Genomic DNA, 13,729 nt, shown 5'->3' on the forward strand with positions numbered 1-13,729 from the left:
TCCATCTTCTGCTGTACTGTTATGTACTTATTTTCACGACCATTCCCCCTGCTGGTCTGGAGGCTCCTGAATGTTGGCAGTTATGATGTTCATGTTATGTGCTGGCTATTGTGACTACAGTGCCTTGCAAGAAAAAACAAGTCAAACTTTACATTGTACCAATGGTCAATAGTAATAATCCTATACCTTCATCATGACCATTTTTTGTGTCCCTTTCTTTTTGACTACTGCCGGAGCACTGAATAATTAAATTATCTTTTTTTTTTTTTAAAAAAAAACAACTTTTTACAGCAGATACAAATGTGTACAAAATACTCTGTATATATTAACAATTTTCACCTGGGTATCTTGAGATCCACAAGTCTACAGTTGAATAGTTGATCAATAAGCACCAAATTTTCTGCTTCCAGTTCATGAATAGCATTTTTTAATTCTTCAACTTCCTTCCTGTGAATTGCAACCTGTTCTCAGAAGGAGAGAATGAATGTTGGTACTTATTGATTTAGTTCAATTAAGTTTTCTTTTCTTTCTTTTTTTTTTGAGACGGAGTTTCACTTTTGTTGCCCAGGCTGGAGTGCGGTGGTGCAATCTTGACTCACTGCAACCTCCACCTCCCAGGTTCAAGTGATTCTCCTGCCTCAGCCTCCTGAGTAGCTGGGATTACAGGCATGTGCCACCATGCCCAGCTAATTTTGTATTTTTATTAGAAACAGGGTTTCTCCATGTTGGTCAGCCTGGTGTCGAACTCCTGACCTCAGGTGATCTGCCTGCCTTGGCTTCCCAAAGTGCTGGGATTACAGGTGTGAGCCACCATGCCTGGCCAAGTTCTATTAGGTTTTCTATAATAAACTCAACTTCTAAAAGTGCATTTGCCTGAGGGGAAGACCTATTGTGTATCATTTATTACTGGGCTTGCTTTGTCCTTCCTCCCTAAAAAGGAATAGGTGGAAATCATTTTTAGATCATCAGCAGAACTTGTCTGAAGAGTTAGGCAGTTATGATAGAATAGCAGGAATTGTCCTTTTCTACCCTTCAAAAACACTGCTGAACTTATATATAAGCCAGAGGCAGATATAACTAAGCAAATATGGCTGATGAATTTAGCAATAGGGCATATTAGTAGCTGAGTTAGGCCCTATCTAAGGGTAATTATAAACAATACAATGAAAACCAATAACACTGGGAAAATGCTATATTATTGGGACTTTTTAAAGGAGAAGCACAGGCCTAGTAGTCCTTCTATCAGCCTCTAGAATACAATGATGTTCTCTCTGAGTGCTAGGTAATTCTGAAAACTGTCAGGTAGATGAAATATTGTTTGTCCATTCGTTCATTCATTCAGTTGTATACTTATCATATGGCAGAAATGATATTACACTTTGGGAATAAAGGATCAACAAGATGTCATAACCTTCAAGGATCTTGTACCCTAGTGGGAAAAATGGTAATGAAAACAGAAAATAGCATGAAAATAACCATAATGGAAGCCATCCTGGTGCCATGGGAGGAGAGAGAGCTTCACCCTACTTCTATCAGTTGTCGGAGATAAGGGAGCATTAATAGAAGAGATGACACTTAATCTGGATCCTGAAAGCTAAGCAGGGACTCCCTAGGCAGACACAGGAGGCTGTGCTCTAGGCAGAAGAAACCACATGTGCAAAGGCATGACAATTTTAATGTGGATAGATACAAAATAAGAATGGGGAGAAGCAGGAGAGGAACTGGACAATTAAGGAAGGGCCAAATAATGCTAAAGAGTCTGGTTTTTATCCTGTAGGTGATGGAAGTCATTGATAAACATAGCAGGCTTAATGTTTACTGAAGAAATGGACTAACTTTTGTACATCAATTGGGCCTGTAAAAAAGAAGAAGAAACATAATGAGGCTATTTCAAATAGGAAAAAATGTCCTGGTTCTGTTGGTAGAGTTCTCATCTGTTTTTAAGAAGTGTATTTTGCTGGGAGGCTGAGGCAGGAGAATCACTTGAACCCAGGAAGTGGAGGTCGCAGTGAGCTGAGATCACGCCACCGCATTCCAGCCTGGGCACCAGAGCGAGACTCTGTCTCAAAAAAAAAAAAACAAAAGTGTATTTTGATGACTTTTGTCCAAAGAGGGCTTGATAGTGGGAAGAGTATATAGAAGAATGTTACTGGATAGAACGTCCAAACCCACCTCTCCACCACCCAAAGCAGCCTGAGCCACACAGGTGTGCTGGATCAGGAGGTGCTCATGGAGAGAGAACAGAGCAACAGGAGAATTAGAAGCAAGAGCTTAAAATAGAAAGAGGTAGGCTGGTGAGAATAATGGTGATATAAACTGGAGGAAGTAATAAAAGTCTTGAGGGAATATGATGGAAGAAAAAAGGCACAGGGGTTTAGATTCAGTATCTCTTGTCAGGAGCAGCCAAGAGTGTAACTGAGATGTGTACTTAGAAGGAGATGATAACATTTTCTGCTTTGTCACTGAGATTTAATTGTATTTTGGAATCTTAAAGCATTCAGTATGTTACCATATGCATATCTCTACCACATGATCATTTATTAAATGCAGGAATTCTTAGCAAATAACACAAAAACCAAAAATAAAAATAAAAAATTAGCTGGGTGTAGTGGTGTGCACCTGTAGTCCCCACTACTTGAGAGACTAAGGAGGGAGGATTGCTTGAGCCCAGAAGTTCAATGTTACAGTGAGCTATGATTGCACCATGACACTTCAGCCTAGGTGACAGAGCAAGACCCTGTCTCAAAACAAACAAACAAACAAAAAAACAAAACGACAAAAAAGAAAAAAACCAAAAACATGAGACAGGGCTTGCTCTGTCATCCAGACCGGAGTGCAGTGGTAACATCTCGGCTTCACTTCAGCTTCAACCTCCTGAGGCTCAGGTGATTCTTCCACCTCAGCCTCCTGAGTAGCAAAACTGCAGTAGCAGAACACTTGGCTAATCTTTTTTCTTTTTTTTTTTTTTGGTATTTTTTTGTAGAGTTAGGGTTGCTCAGGTTTTTTGTAGAGTCATGTTGCTCAGGTTGGTCTCAAACTTCTGGGCTTCAAGCAAGCTGCTTGCTTCGGCCTCCCAAAGTGCTGGGATTACAGGCATGAGCCAGCCGGCTATGAATTCTATCTATCTATCTATCTATCTATCTATCTATCTATCTATCTATGCTGTGTCACCCAGGCTGGAATGCAGTGGCGTGATCTTGGCTGACCACAGCCTCCGCCTCCCGGGTTCAAGCGATTCTCCTGCCTCAGCCTCCACGGATGCCTTCCATGGATGCCTTCCATGGGCGCCCGCCACCATGCCCAGCTATTTTTTTTGTATTTTTAGTAGAGACAGGGTTTCATCATCACACCTGGGATTATAGGTGTGAGCCACTGTGCCCAGCCATAAATTCTTATTATGGGCAAGGTTCAGAGCTAGATGTAGAAGGATGCAAGGGTGAATAAGGCATGGCTCCTTCCCTCAAGAGAGCTTATAATCCAATGATTAAAACCACAAATAATTATAATATAAAGCAATACCAGTCCCATGGAAAAGGCTCAAATATTGCTGGTGGCTTGAAGTTAGAAAGAAAGGCATATATTATTTATCTGCCTCAAACAACTTAGTAAAACCATGTAAGTCCAGATTACTAAATTACAAAGCTAGGGTTTGGTGTTTTAGGATCTCACATGTTGAGAGATAATTATGTTGATTACAAGCTTGAATGCCTTAAGGAAAATTTATGATTTTCAAATGTCAAAGGATGAGGAAAAAAAATTGTAGTTAGACACTGTAAACAGAAGGAATTAATACAACATTTGGGAGATGTTTGACCTAAGGGCCTGGCATGCCTTGGAGGTAGCACACACAGTTCTTGGTCTCTTTCGAAAGCTGGGAATGGGGGCCCTTTTGAGATGTTGCATCCACTCTTACAGGCTAAGGCTCTCCTATGATATCACATATCCCTTTAGAATAGTAATGTGCTCCTCAATAGCTATCTCCCTCAGCCTTTTGAAATGTTAGGGAATAAAAACTACTTCTTTTTCATAACCCTACAAACACCTTTGGATTTCTGGGGTCAGAAAGTAAAAAGGAGGAAGAAGTGGAAGACCACATTTCCCTCCTTGCCTCAGCTGCCCCCCAGCAAAATGCTGAAGAAATATACATAGAAACTGGGAGAGATAATTTAGTTAAAATGTTAAGTTGGGGACCTAGGATCCTGATTAAAATATATGTTCTTGAAATTTTCTCCGGAAAGATCCAAGTTAGCCTTATGTCTCCTCATACTTGAAATCCTGATGGTAACTTCCTTGATTCCTTTTGTCTAGTTTCTCCAGCTTTCCATTTGTTAATCTCAATCATTTGGAAATTCCAGTTTCCTTCATTTTCTAATAAGCATGCTAAATAAAACCAGATAATTAAAATCATGCAGTGTTACTTATAACAACTAATACATGAGAAAAAATAAGTATAAATTAAAACAACAACAAAAAAGATAATCATGTAACAAAACAACTTTGTAGCCTTCCCAGTGATCTAAATTTTTGGTTATTGCTGAAAGATAAATGGAGAAATATTTTCATTAGTTCCATTATTAAATATCCTTTGTTACTCATTCTAAACTTTCACCAAAGAAATTAACATATATTGTTCTATTTCCAGGCAATTTTCAATTCTTGTAATGGTACCAGATAGTTTTAATTACTTTTGCAAGTAAATGTAATAATGTTAAAAATGAATATTTATTAAAACAAAGAGAAATTAAATCTATTACATTTCCATAAAATGATTTGTTATTTAATTTAATTTAATTTAATTTTTTGAGACAGGATCTCATTCTGTCACCCAGGCTGGAGTATAGTGGCCTGAACATGGCCTTGAGCCTCAACCTTCCAGGCTCAAGTGATCCTCCCATTTCAGCCTCATGAGTAGCTGGGACCACAGATGTGTGCCACCATGCCTGGCTACTTTAAAAAAAATTTTTTTTGTAGAGATGTGGTCTCACTATATTGCCCAGGTTTGTCTCAAACTCCTAGGCTCAAGAAATCCTCCTGCCTTGGGCTCCTGAAGTGCTGGTAGTACAGGTGGGAGCCACCATGCCCAGTTGATTTGTTCTTTATTACAAAGCTCTTTTTGTTCCTGATGCCATTAAACTTAGAATTTTTTTTTCTGTCATTTATTTCCATTGAACTGTGAGAAGCAGAAACATAATTTCTGGCTTTAGTAGGAAGAGTCAAGTCATGAAAACAGCCCTTCTTATTAGTCAAATGCAAAATTTTTGTAGTCATTTTCCTTTAACCTAAGATTTAAGACATCTCATGAGATTAAGTGAATTGAGGCCGGGCAAGGTGGCTCACTTCTGTAATCCCACCATTTGGGGAGTCTGAGGCTGGTGGATCACCTGAGGTCGGGACTTTGAGACTAGCCTGACCAACATGGTGAAACCTCACCTCTACTAAAAAATAGAAAAATTAGCCGGGTGTGGTGGTGGGTGCCTGTAATCCCAGCTACTTGGGAGGCTGAGGCAGGAGAATCGCCTGAACCTGGGAGGTGGAGGTTTCAGTGAGCCGAGGTTGTGCCATTGCACTCAAGCCTGGGCAATAGAGTGAGGCTCTGTCTCAAAAAAAAAAAAAAGAGAATTGTTAAGTTATTTGATTAGGATCATACTTTGTATTTAATAAATGTATAAGAAGTAAGTTTCTCCCTAATACTCTTTTTTTTTTTTTTTTGAGACAGAGTCACGCTCTTGTCGCCCAGGCTGGAGTGAAGTGGCGGGATCTTGGCTCACTGCATGCTCCGCCTCCCGGGTTCACGACATTCTCCTGCCTCAGCCTACTGAGTAGCTGGGACTACAGGCGCCCGTCACCACGCCCGGCTAATTTTTTGTATTTTTAGTAGAGACGGGGTTTCACCATGTTAGCCAGGATGGTCTCGATCTTCTGACCTCGTGATCCGCCTGCCTCGGCCTCCCAAAGTGCTGAGATTGCAGGCATGAGCCACTGTGCCTGGCCCTCCCTAATATTCTTTAACTGTTGAGCTCACCTTGAGGTTTTAAAATTGTTAATACCTTTTTTTTTTTTTTAATTTTTCGAGACTGAGTCTGGCTCTTGTTGCCCAGGCTGGAGTAAAGTGGCATAATCTCTGCTCACTGCAACCTCCACCTCCCGGGTTCAAGCAATTCTCCTGCCTCAGCCTCCCATGTAGCTGGGATTACAGATGCATGCCACCAGGCCTGGCTAATTTTTTTTTTTTTTGAGGCGGAGTTTCACTCTTGTTGCCCAGGCTGGAGTGCAATGGTGCAATCTTGGCTCACTGCAACCTCTGCCTCCTGGGTTCAAGCAATTCTCCTGCCTCAGCCTCCTGAGTAGCTGGGATTGCAGGCATGCACCATCACGCCCAGTTAATTTTGTATTTTTAGTAGAGATGGGGTTTCCCCATGTTGATAAGGCTGGTCTCGAACTCTTGACTTCAGGTGATCCTCCCACCTCAGCCTCCCAAAGTGCTGGGATTACAGGTGTGAGCCACCGCGCCTGGCCCACGCCCGGCTAATTTTTGTATTTTTAGTAGAGATGAGGTTTTACCATGTTGGCCAGGCTGGTCTCGAATTCTTGACCTGAGGTGATTTGCTTGCCTCAGCCTCCCAAAGTGCTGGGATTACAGGCATGAGCCAACAACATGCCCAGCCTTAAAAATTGTTAATACCTTTTTAAAAATTGTAAATTCATCCTAGTTAGTTTGGGGAGATAGTATGAACTCCTATTCACCATGACTTAATAATGACAACTTAAAGATAATTGTCAATTATCATAGAAACCATATGAATGTTTAAATTCCTTGTTTCCTAGACTCACTATACTCAGTCAAATAGGGAGCAAGAGAAAGGTAAGAGTAGAAGCTGACGGTGACATTTTTATCTTGAGTGTCTGGGCAGATGGTGAAAAAGGAAATGTAGGAGGAGAAAATTTTTGAGGAGAAACCTAATGAGTTCTGCTTTAGGTACATTCAGTTTGAAGTGCCTTTGGGACATCCACGTGAAAATATTTGGCAGGGAAAAAAAATGTAGTTCCAGAGATGAGGACACACATCAGTTTGTGCTGAAGATGTACATTTGAGAATCACATAAAAATAACTCATTAAAAAGAACTGCATGTAGCTGAAGTGCGTTCTCTCAAAAGGCAGTAGGCTTTGTTTCATAGATGGCATTGAATCACAGGTTGGGTGGCTACTTTGTATCTAAAGGGAATTTCAAGTAGAAGGGTAGATTGGGCTAGATAAGCTTAAGGTACTGCTGTCCTCATAAACCAGAAACAGGCTACTAAGAAATAGAATTCCATGACTCTCTATTACCTGCTAGAGTTCAAACTTCTCTGAATGGCACACAATGTGGGCCAGACCTACTTCTTCATTTATTATGATAGATGTACCATACAATGTAAGATGTCAGTAATAGAGGAAACTGTTGTGGCATATATGAGAACTCTCTTAGTATCCTTGCAATAATTCTGTAAATTTAAAACTGATTTTAGAAGTTTATTTTTTTAAAAAAAGCAGTCAAGAACAAAACCCATTTCATGCTCCCTGGCACCTCTGAACTGACTGGAGAGTCATTAATTGAACAGTTTTATCCAGAAGATTGACAAGACCAGGTTTATGTTTCCTTTATTTATTTAATTTTTTAATTTTTTTATTTAATTTTTTATTTTATTTAATTTTTAAATTTAATTTTTTGAGACAGAGTCTTGCTGTGTTGCCCAGGCTGGAGTGCAATGGAACAATCTTGGCTCACTACAACCTCTGCCTCCTGGGCTCAAGCGATCCTCCTGCCTCATCCTCCCAAGTAGCTGGGACTACAGGCAGGTTTATGTTTTAGAAAGGTGACTCTGAGGCAGTGTGAAGGAGAAAGGGGAAGATTCCAGTCTAGTCAGGGAAGAAAACCAGGTGAGACACAATTGAAAGATCTGGGTGAGAGATAATATGGCCTGAACTAGGACCATGGCAGAGAAGAAGTGGTCAAAGTAGAAGTGATGGGACTTGGAGGCCTTCTGAATATGGGAAGTGAAAAGAACATTTCTAAAATAGTTGGCTGTTTGGCTGGGGGTGGTGGCTCATGCCTGTAATACCAGTACTTTTGGAGGCTAAGGTGGGTGGATCACTTGAGGTCAGGAGTTTGAGATCAGCCTGGTCAACATGGTGAAACCCCATCTGTACTAAAAATACAAAAAAAAAAAAATTAGATGGAGCATGGTGGCATGTCCCAGCTTCTTGGGAGGCTAAGGCACAAGAATCGCTTGAATCTGGGAGGCAGAGTTTGCAGTGGGCCGAGATCATGCCACTGCATTCCAGCCTGGGTGACAGAGTGAGACTCTGTCTCAAAAGTAAATAAATACATAAATAAAATAAAAATAAAATAGTTGGTGCTTGAACAACACATGCAGATTTTTTGTTTGTTTGTTTTAGATTACTCTGCCACCCAGGCTGGAGTGCAGTGGTGCAATCTCAGCTCACTGCAACCTCTGCCTCCTGGGTTCAAGTGATTCTCCTGCCTCAGCCTCCTATGTAGCTGGGATTATAGGCACCCACAACCACGTCTAGCTAATTTTTTTATTTTTAGTAGAGATGGGGTTTCACCATGTTGGCTAGGCTAGTCTCAAACTCCCGACCTCAAGCGATCCACCTGCCTCAGCCTCCCAAAGTATTGGGATTACAGGCATGAGCCACCGTATCTGGCCAACATGCAAATTTTTTTCAACCAAACACATAAAAAATGCAGTATTCCTGGGATGCAAAACCCGCATATACAGAGGTATATACTATAAACATACTATAACCCATGCTATAAACATGGGCTCTGCAGGGCTGACTGCCAGATTTGAGTGTGCTTGGATTTTGGTATAAGTGGCAGGGTGGGGAGGGTGGGGGGGGTGGGTCCTAGAACAAATCCCCTGAGTATACACAGGGGTGACTTAACTCCCAAGTTTCTGGCTTGGGTGACTGGATAATGGTGGGATCCTTAAGTGGGACAGATAGAGTAGAAGAGGAGGCAGTTTTCAGAAAAAGGGAAGATGCAGTCAATTTAGGAGTTTGAGATGTCTGCACTGGTTGCACAGCTGGTTGTTGAATATGTGGGTTTAGAGCCTGGAATTGAGATCAGTTTCAACTTGGATGGGATGCTTTTTAGGCCTGCAACACAATTATCATCCTCAAACACTTCTTCCCCGGTATACTGGGAAGTATACTGTTTCCTGTTTTTCTCTTCATCAGTTTACTTTCTTGTTTTGCTGACATACATGGTTAAGTAAATTCTTGAGAAAGCATGAGAAGTATTCTGAGCCCTTGCATTTCTGAAAATAGCTTTATTTGTCCTTAATCTAGTTTAGCTGACTATAGAACTCCAAGTTAAAAATAATTTTTCATCTGAACTTTGCTATTGAAAAATCAAATGTCAGTTTGGGTCTTATTCCTTTGTAGTTAACTTCACCCCCACCCCCACCTGCTTCTGCCAGAATCTTTTAGGATTTTCCTTTTGTTCTTGGTATTCTGAAAATTCATGTCCTTTTCAGAACCCTTAAATTTTCTTCTATTATTTCATTGATGATTTCCTTCCCTCTATTTGCCCTTTTTTTCTTTCTTTTTTCTTTCTTTGAGACAGTCTGTCACCCAGGCAGGCGTGCAATGGTGTGATCGTAGCTCACTGCAGCCTTGACCTCCTGGGCTCAAGTGATTCTCCCACTTCAGCCTCCTGAGTAGCTGGGACCACAGGCATGCACCACCATGCCTGGCTAATTTTTTTTTAATTTTTTGTAGAGCCGGGATCTTGCTATGTTGCCTAGTCTGGTCTTGAATGCCTGGGCTCTAGAAATCCTCCCACCTCAGCTTCCCAAAGTGTTGGGATTACAGGAGTGAGCCACTGCTCTGGTTCTTATTCTTTCTTTCTGAAATTACTGTGTATTAGTTGGATATTGTACGTCTTACATTAGTACTCTATGTCTCTTATTTTTCTTCTTCCTTTTTTTTTTCTTTTTTGTGTTGTGGTCTTCCCTGTTTTGAGAGTTGTTCTCTGTTCCCTATTTTATTTTATTTTTGAGACAGAGTCTCAATCTGTTGCCCAGGCTGGAGTGCAGTGGCTCAATCACAGCTGACTGCAGCCTTGACCTGCTGAGCTTAAGCAGTTCTCCCACCTCAGCCTCCCAGGTATTTGGGACTATGGGTGCTCACCACCATGCCTGGTTAACTTTTCTATTTTTTGTATAGATGGGGTTTCACTATGTTACCCAGGCTGGTCTCAAACTCCTGGGCTAAAGCAATCCTCCTGCATTGACTTGCCAAAGTGCTGGAATTACAGGTGTGGGCCACCATGCCTGCTCTGTTTCCTGTTTTATATTTGATTTTTGTTCTTAAAGCATCTTGTTTTATAAATAAAATGCCTTCTCAGATTTAAAAAGTATATACATATTGAGATGGAGTTTCACCATGTTGCCTAGGCTGGTCTCAAACTCCTGCACTCAAGTGATCTGCCTGCATTGGTTGCCCAAAGTGCTGGGATTATAGGTGTGAGCCAACATGTCTGGCCAGATTTTTTTTTTTTTTTTTTTAGAGAGGGTTTCGCTCTGTCGCCCAGGCTGGAATGCATTGACGGGATGTTGACTCATTGCAACCTCTGCCTCCTGGGCTCAAGCGATTCTCGTACTTTAGCTTCCCAAGTAGCTGGGACTACAGGCGTAAGCCATCTTGACCAACTAACTTTTGTATTTTTAGTAGAGATAGGGTTTTGCCATGTTGGCCAGGCTGGTCTTGAACTCCTGGCCTCAAGCGATCTGCCCTCCTCAGCCTCCCAAAGTGCTGGGATTAGAGGTGTGAGCCACTATGCCTGGCCAGATTATTTTGATTATACTAATAAAAGACCTTCACGGGGCCGGGCACGGTGGCTCACGCTTGTAATCCCAGCACTTTGGGAGGCCGAGGCGGGCGGATCACAAGGTCAGGAGATCGAGACCACGGTGAAACCCTGTCTCTACTAAAAATACAAAAAAATTAGCCTGGTGTGGTGGCAGGCACCTGTAGTCCCAGCTACTCGGACAGGCTGAGGTAGGAGAATGGCGTGAACCCGGGAGGTGGAGCTTGCAGTGAGCCGAGATTGCGCCACTGCACTCCAGCCTGGGCAACAGAGCAAGACTCCGTCTCTAAAAAAAAAAAAAAAAAAAAAAAGACCTTCACGGTTCCCTAAATTTTTTCTATTTCTTCCACAGGCTGTTTTTGTTGTTATTGTTTACTTTTTATTTTGTTGTTAATTCACTTGGTCTTTCTCTTCTGTTGTGCCAAATGTACTCAAATGCCTGGTGGTCCTTGGATGTCTGTTTATATTTAAGAAAAGTCTGGGGAATGGCATGGATTTTCCCCACCACTGTGTAAATAGGTCTGTTTTCATACCGAATTTTTCCTCTGAATGGGAATGTGGACTGGAGACTGTATGTGGTATGGCAGGTGGTGTGAACTGGCAAATCCCAAAGGATGAGAAGGCAAGAGTGGGATACTAGGTTGTGGCTTCCTAAATGCCAACATAGGAAGGATTTTCTGTGGGGCACAGAAACATCTAATGTCTGCACTAGAAACCTTTGCCTTTATCCGATAATTTGTTTAGTGTTCTCAGAGGACAGTCATCAGGTTCTTAGTTCAAAAGTAAACACTTTGATGGTATGTGAGGGAAATTGTAGAGGGTGATGGTGGATGCTTACTGATACAGATGCTCCCTATTCAGATCATCAAGTAACCCTCTTGTTTTCTGCTCCAGTTCCCATTCCCACCATCTATAGCACACACAGACTCTGAGCAGAGAATCTCCCAGGTTTCCAAAAACATTGAGTTTTGCACATCCTCTGTAGTTCTCTTGTAACATCTGGCCCAAGTAATAGCTTCCCGTTTCATCCAACAACATACTCTCACATCCACTTTTTGTCTGTCAGAAGATTTCTGGAATCTCACCTGCTAGTTAACTCCTCTTGTTCTCTTTGTGGATGAGTTCTTTTTGTATTTTTATAATTTTTATAATTTTATTTCGGTGAGCCCTCAGGAGAGGCAGGATGCAGCCTACCATCTTGAACTACAATAAACAATTCACAAAGGTTTTAACCTATGATCTAAGCTATTTATTTGATTAATCCCTTCAGTGAATATATCTATATTCATTGACATTCAGTCATTCAGTAACTAATGAGCACAGATTATTTATCAGGTACCATGGACATATAGTTGAAAAGATATAGCCTGCTCTGTGTATTAATGAGACAGACGCATAAATAGACAATTTCAACATCTTTTAGCAAGAGTTACAATAAAACAAGAAAACACTGGGGAAGGAGCAACCAAGATTTCTTGGAGAGATTACAAAATGATTCACATGGAAATTGATAATCAAAGTCCAAGCCTGAGGGTGAGTTGGAGTTTTCTAGACAGATGAGGGTAAGGAGATACGGAAGTAAGAGCAGAAGACCAGCATGTACAATTTAGAGAAAACAGTACAGTACCTCATAACAAAGAATTATCTGGTTCAAATGTCAGTGGTACAGACCAAAGGAGACCATGTCACTCAAAAGAGGCAATTTAACCCAGCAGAGAATCAGCTTAGAATGGTCCTTTAGACTTGTCCCATCACCCAGGAGGAAGTAGGCTCATGAGGAAGACCAAATCAAGTTTTCGGACATAAAGAAACTGCACATTTGAGTTTACTATGTGAATTATAACCCCCAACATTTTTTCTAATTATTATTGAGATTATTTATGATATTTGTTGAGTAACAGCTTGTAATGAGATGAGGACTCCATTTGAATTTTATTTTGTCTCAGTCAGTCATGGTACCATGCTTTTTCCATGACTTCAGTTCATGATTAAAAGTCATTTCCAGTTAAAAAAATGAGAACGAAGAAAATGTTTGTTTTGATAAATTCCACTCACCTCTTTTTTGAGCCAGTCATTCTCCCAGATCTCTAGATAACTGCCCTTGTCAATGAGCTTTACAGCATTCTAAAAGAAAGTTTCTGGATTAAGGAAGAGTTGCCACATGCTGATTCACAATTTTAGCAACAGTGATGTGCAGTTATCCTGATCATTCATTTTAGATTGTGTCTGTAATTACTTTAGGAACTTGAGAACTTTTGGTTTGGTTGTTCATTCTTTACTATGCTATTGTATTGCTTTTGCTGATTTACACTGTCTATTACAGGTGATTTGGAGAACTGGACAATGTGTAACTGACCATTCAATTCACCTCCATTGTGACCAAATCTGACTGCTATGGTGAAATCATGTTTCACAATTCAGATGGTTAAACTGCAGTGATCAAACATTCTTTAAGTTTATAGTCACAGACATAATCCAACATACAGCAAAAACATGAACAGATTACTATCTTTTTAATTTGAAAAGATTTTGCATGTCAGTAATAACAACATACTTATTTGTAAATCTAACAGCAAGTAGTTTCAGGGTAGGCTGTAGCTAGTCTCCTGAAGAAAGGCATTTTGGACAAAGAAGACAAAAAAGTCTTACTTTGTCAGTAGGTTCATAAAATATAAATTTATTTTCAATTACATAGATATTGAAAAGAATTTTATAGTGAATAACCAACTGTATTTCTCTGCGAGATGCTTTTATGTGGATACTATGGTACAAATTCAATATTTAGTAACTGAAGGGCAGAACCAAAAGAAGAAAAATTAAGAAAAATAATCTATATCACAAACAGGGACAGAAAT

At 40.6% G+C, this 13,729-nt stretch overlaps 1 protein-coding gene across 3 annotated transcripts in view; it reads right to left on the reverse strand.

Moving 5' to 3' along the window:
• Nucleotides 1-13,729, reverse strand: part of CCDC83 (coiled-coil domain containing 83) — a 66,601-nt gene that overhangs the window by 8,158 nt on the left and 44,714 nt on the right. For all 3 annotated transcript variants that reach the window (XM_003254585.3, XM_012503035.2, XM_030828951.1), the window contains 2 exons: nucleotides 12,930-12,998; nucleotides 340-461 (listed from right to left, as the gene is read on the reverse strand). In XM_003254585.3, the coding sequence (XP_003254633.2) occupies nucleotides 340-461; nucleotides 12,930-12,998 (191 nt within the window). The remainder of the gene's footprint in view (nucleotides 1-339; nucleotides 462-12,929; nucleotides 12,999-13,729) is intronic.

The sequence above is a fragment of the Nomascus leucogenys genome, chromosome 15 (assembly GCF_006542625.1).
Source record: "Nomascus leucogenys isolate Asia chromosome 15, Asia_NLE_v1, whole genome shotgun sequence".
In the NCBI taxonomy this organism is placed as follows: domain Eukaryota; kingdom Metazoa; phylum Chordata; class Mammalia; order Primates; family Hylobatidae; genus Nomascus; species Nomascus leucogenys.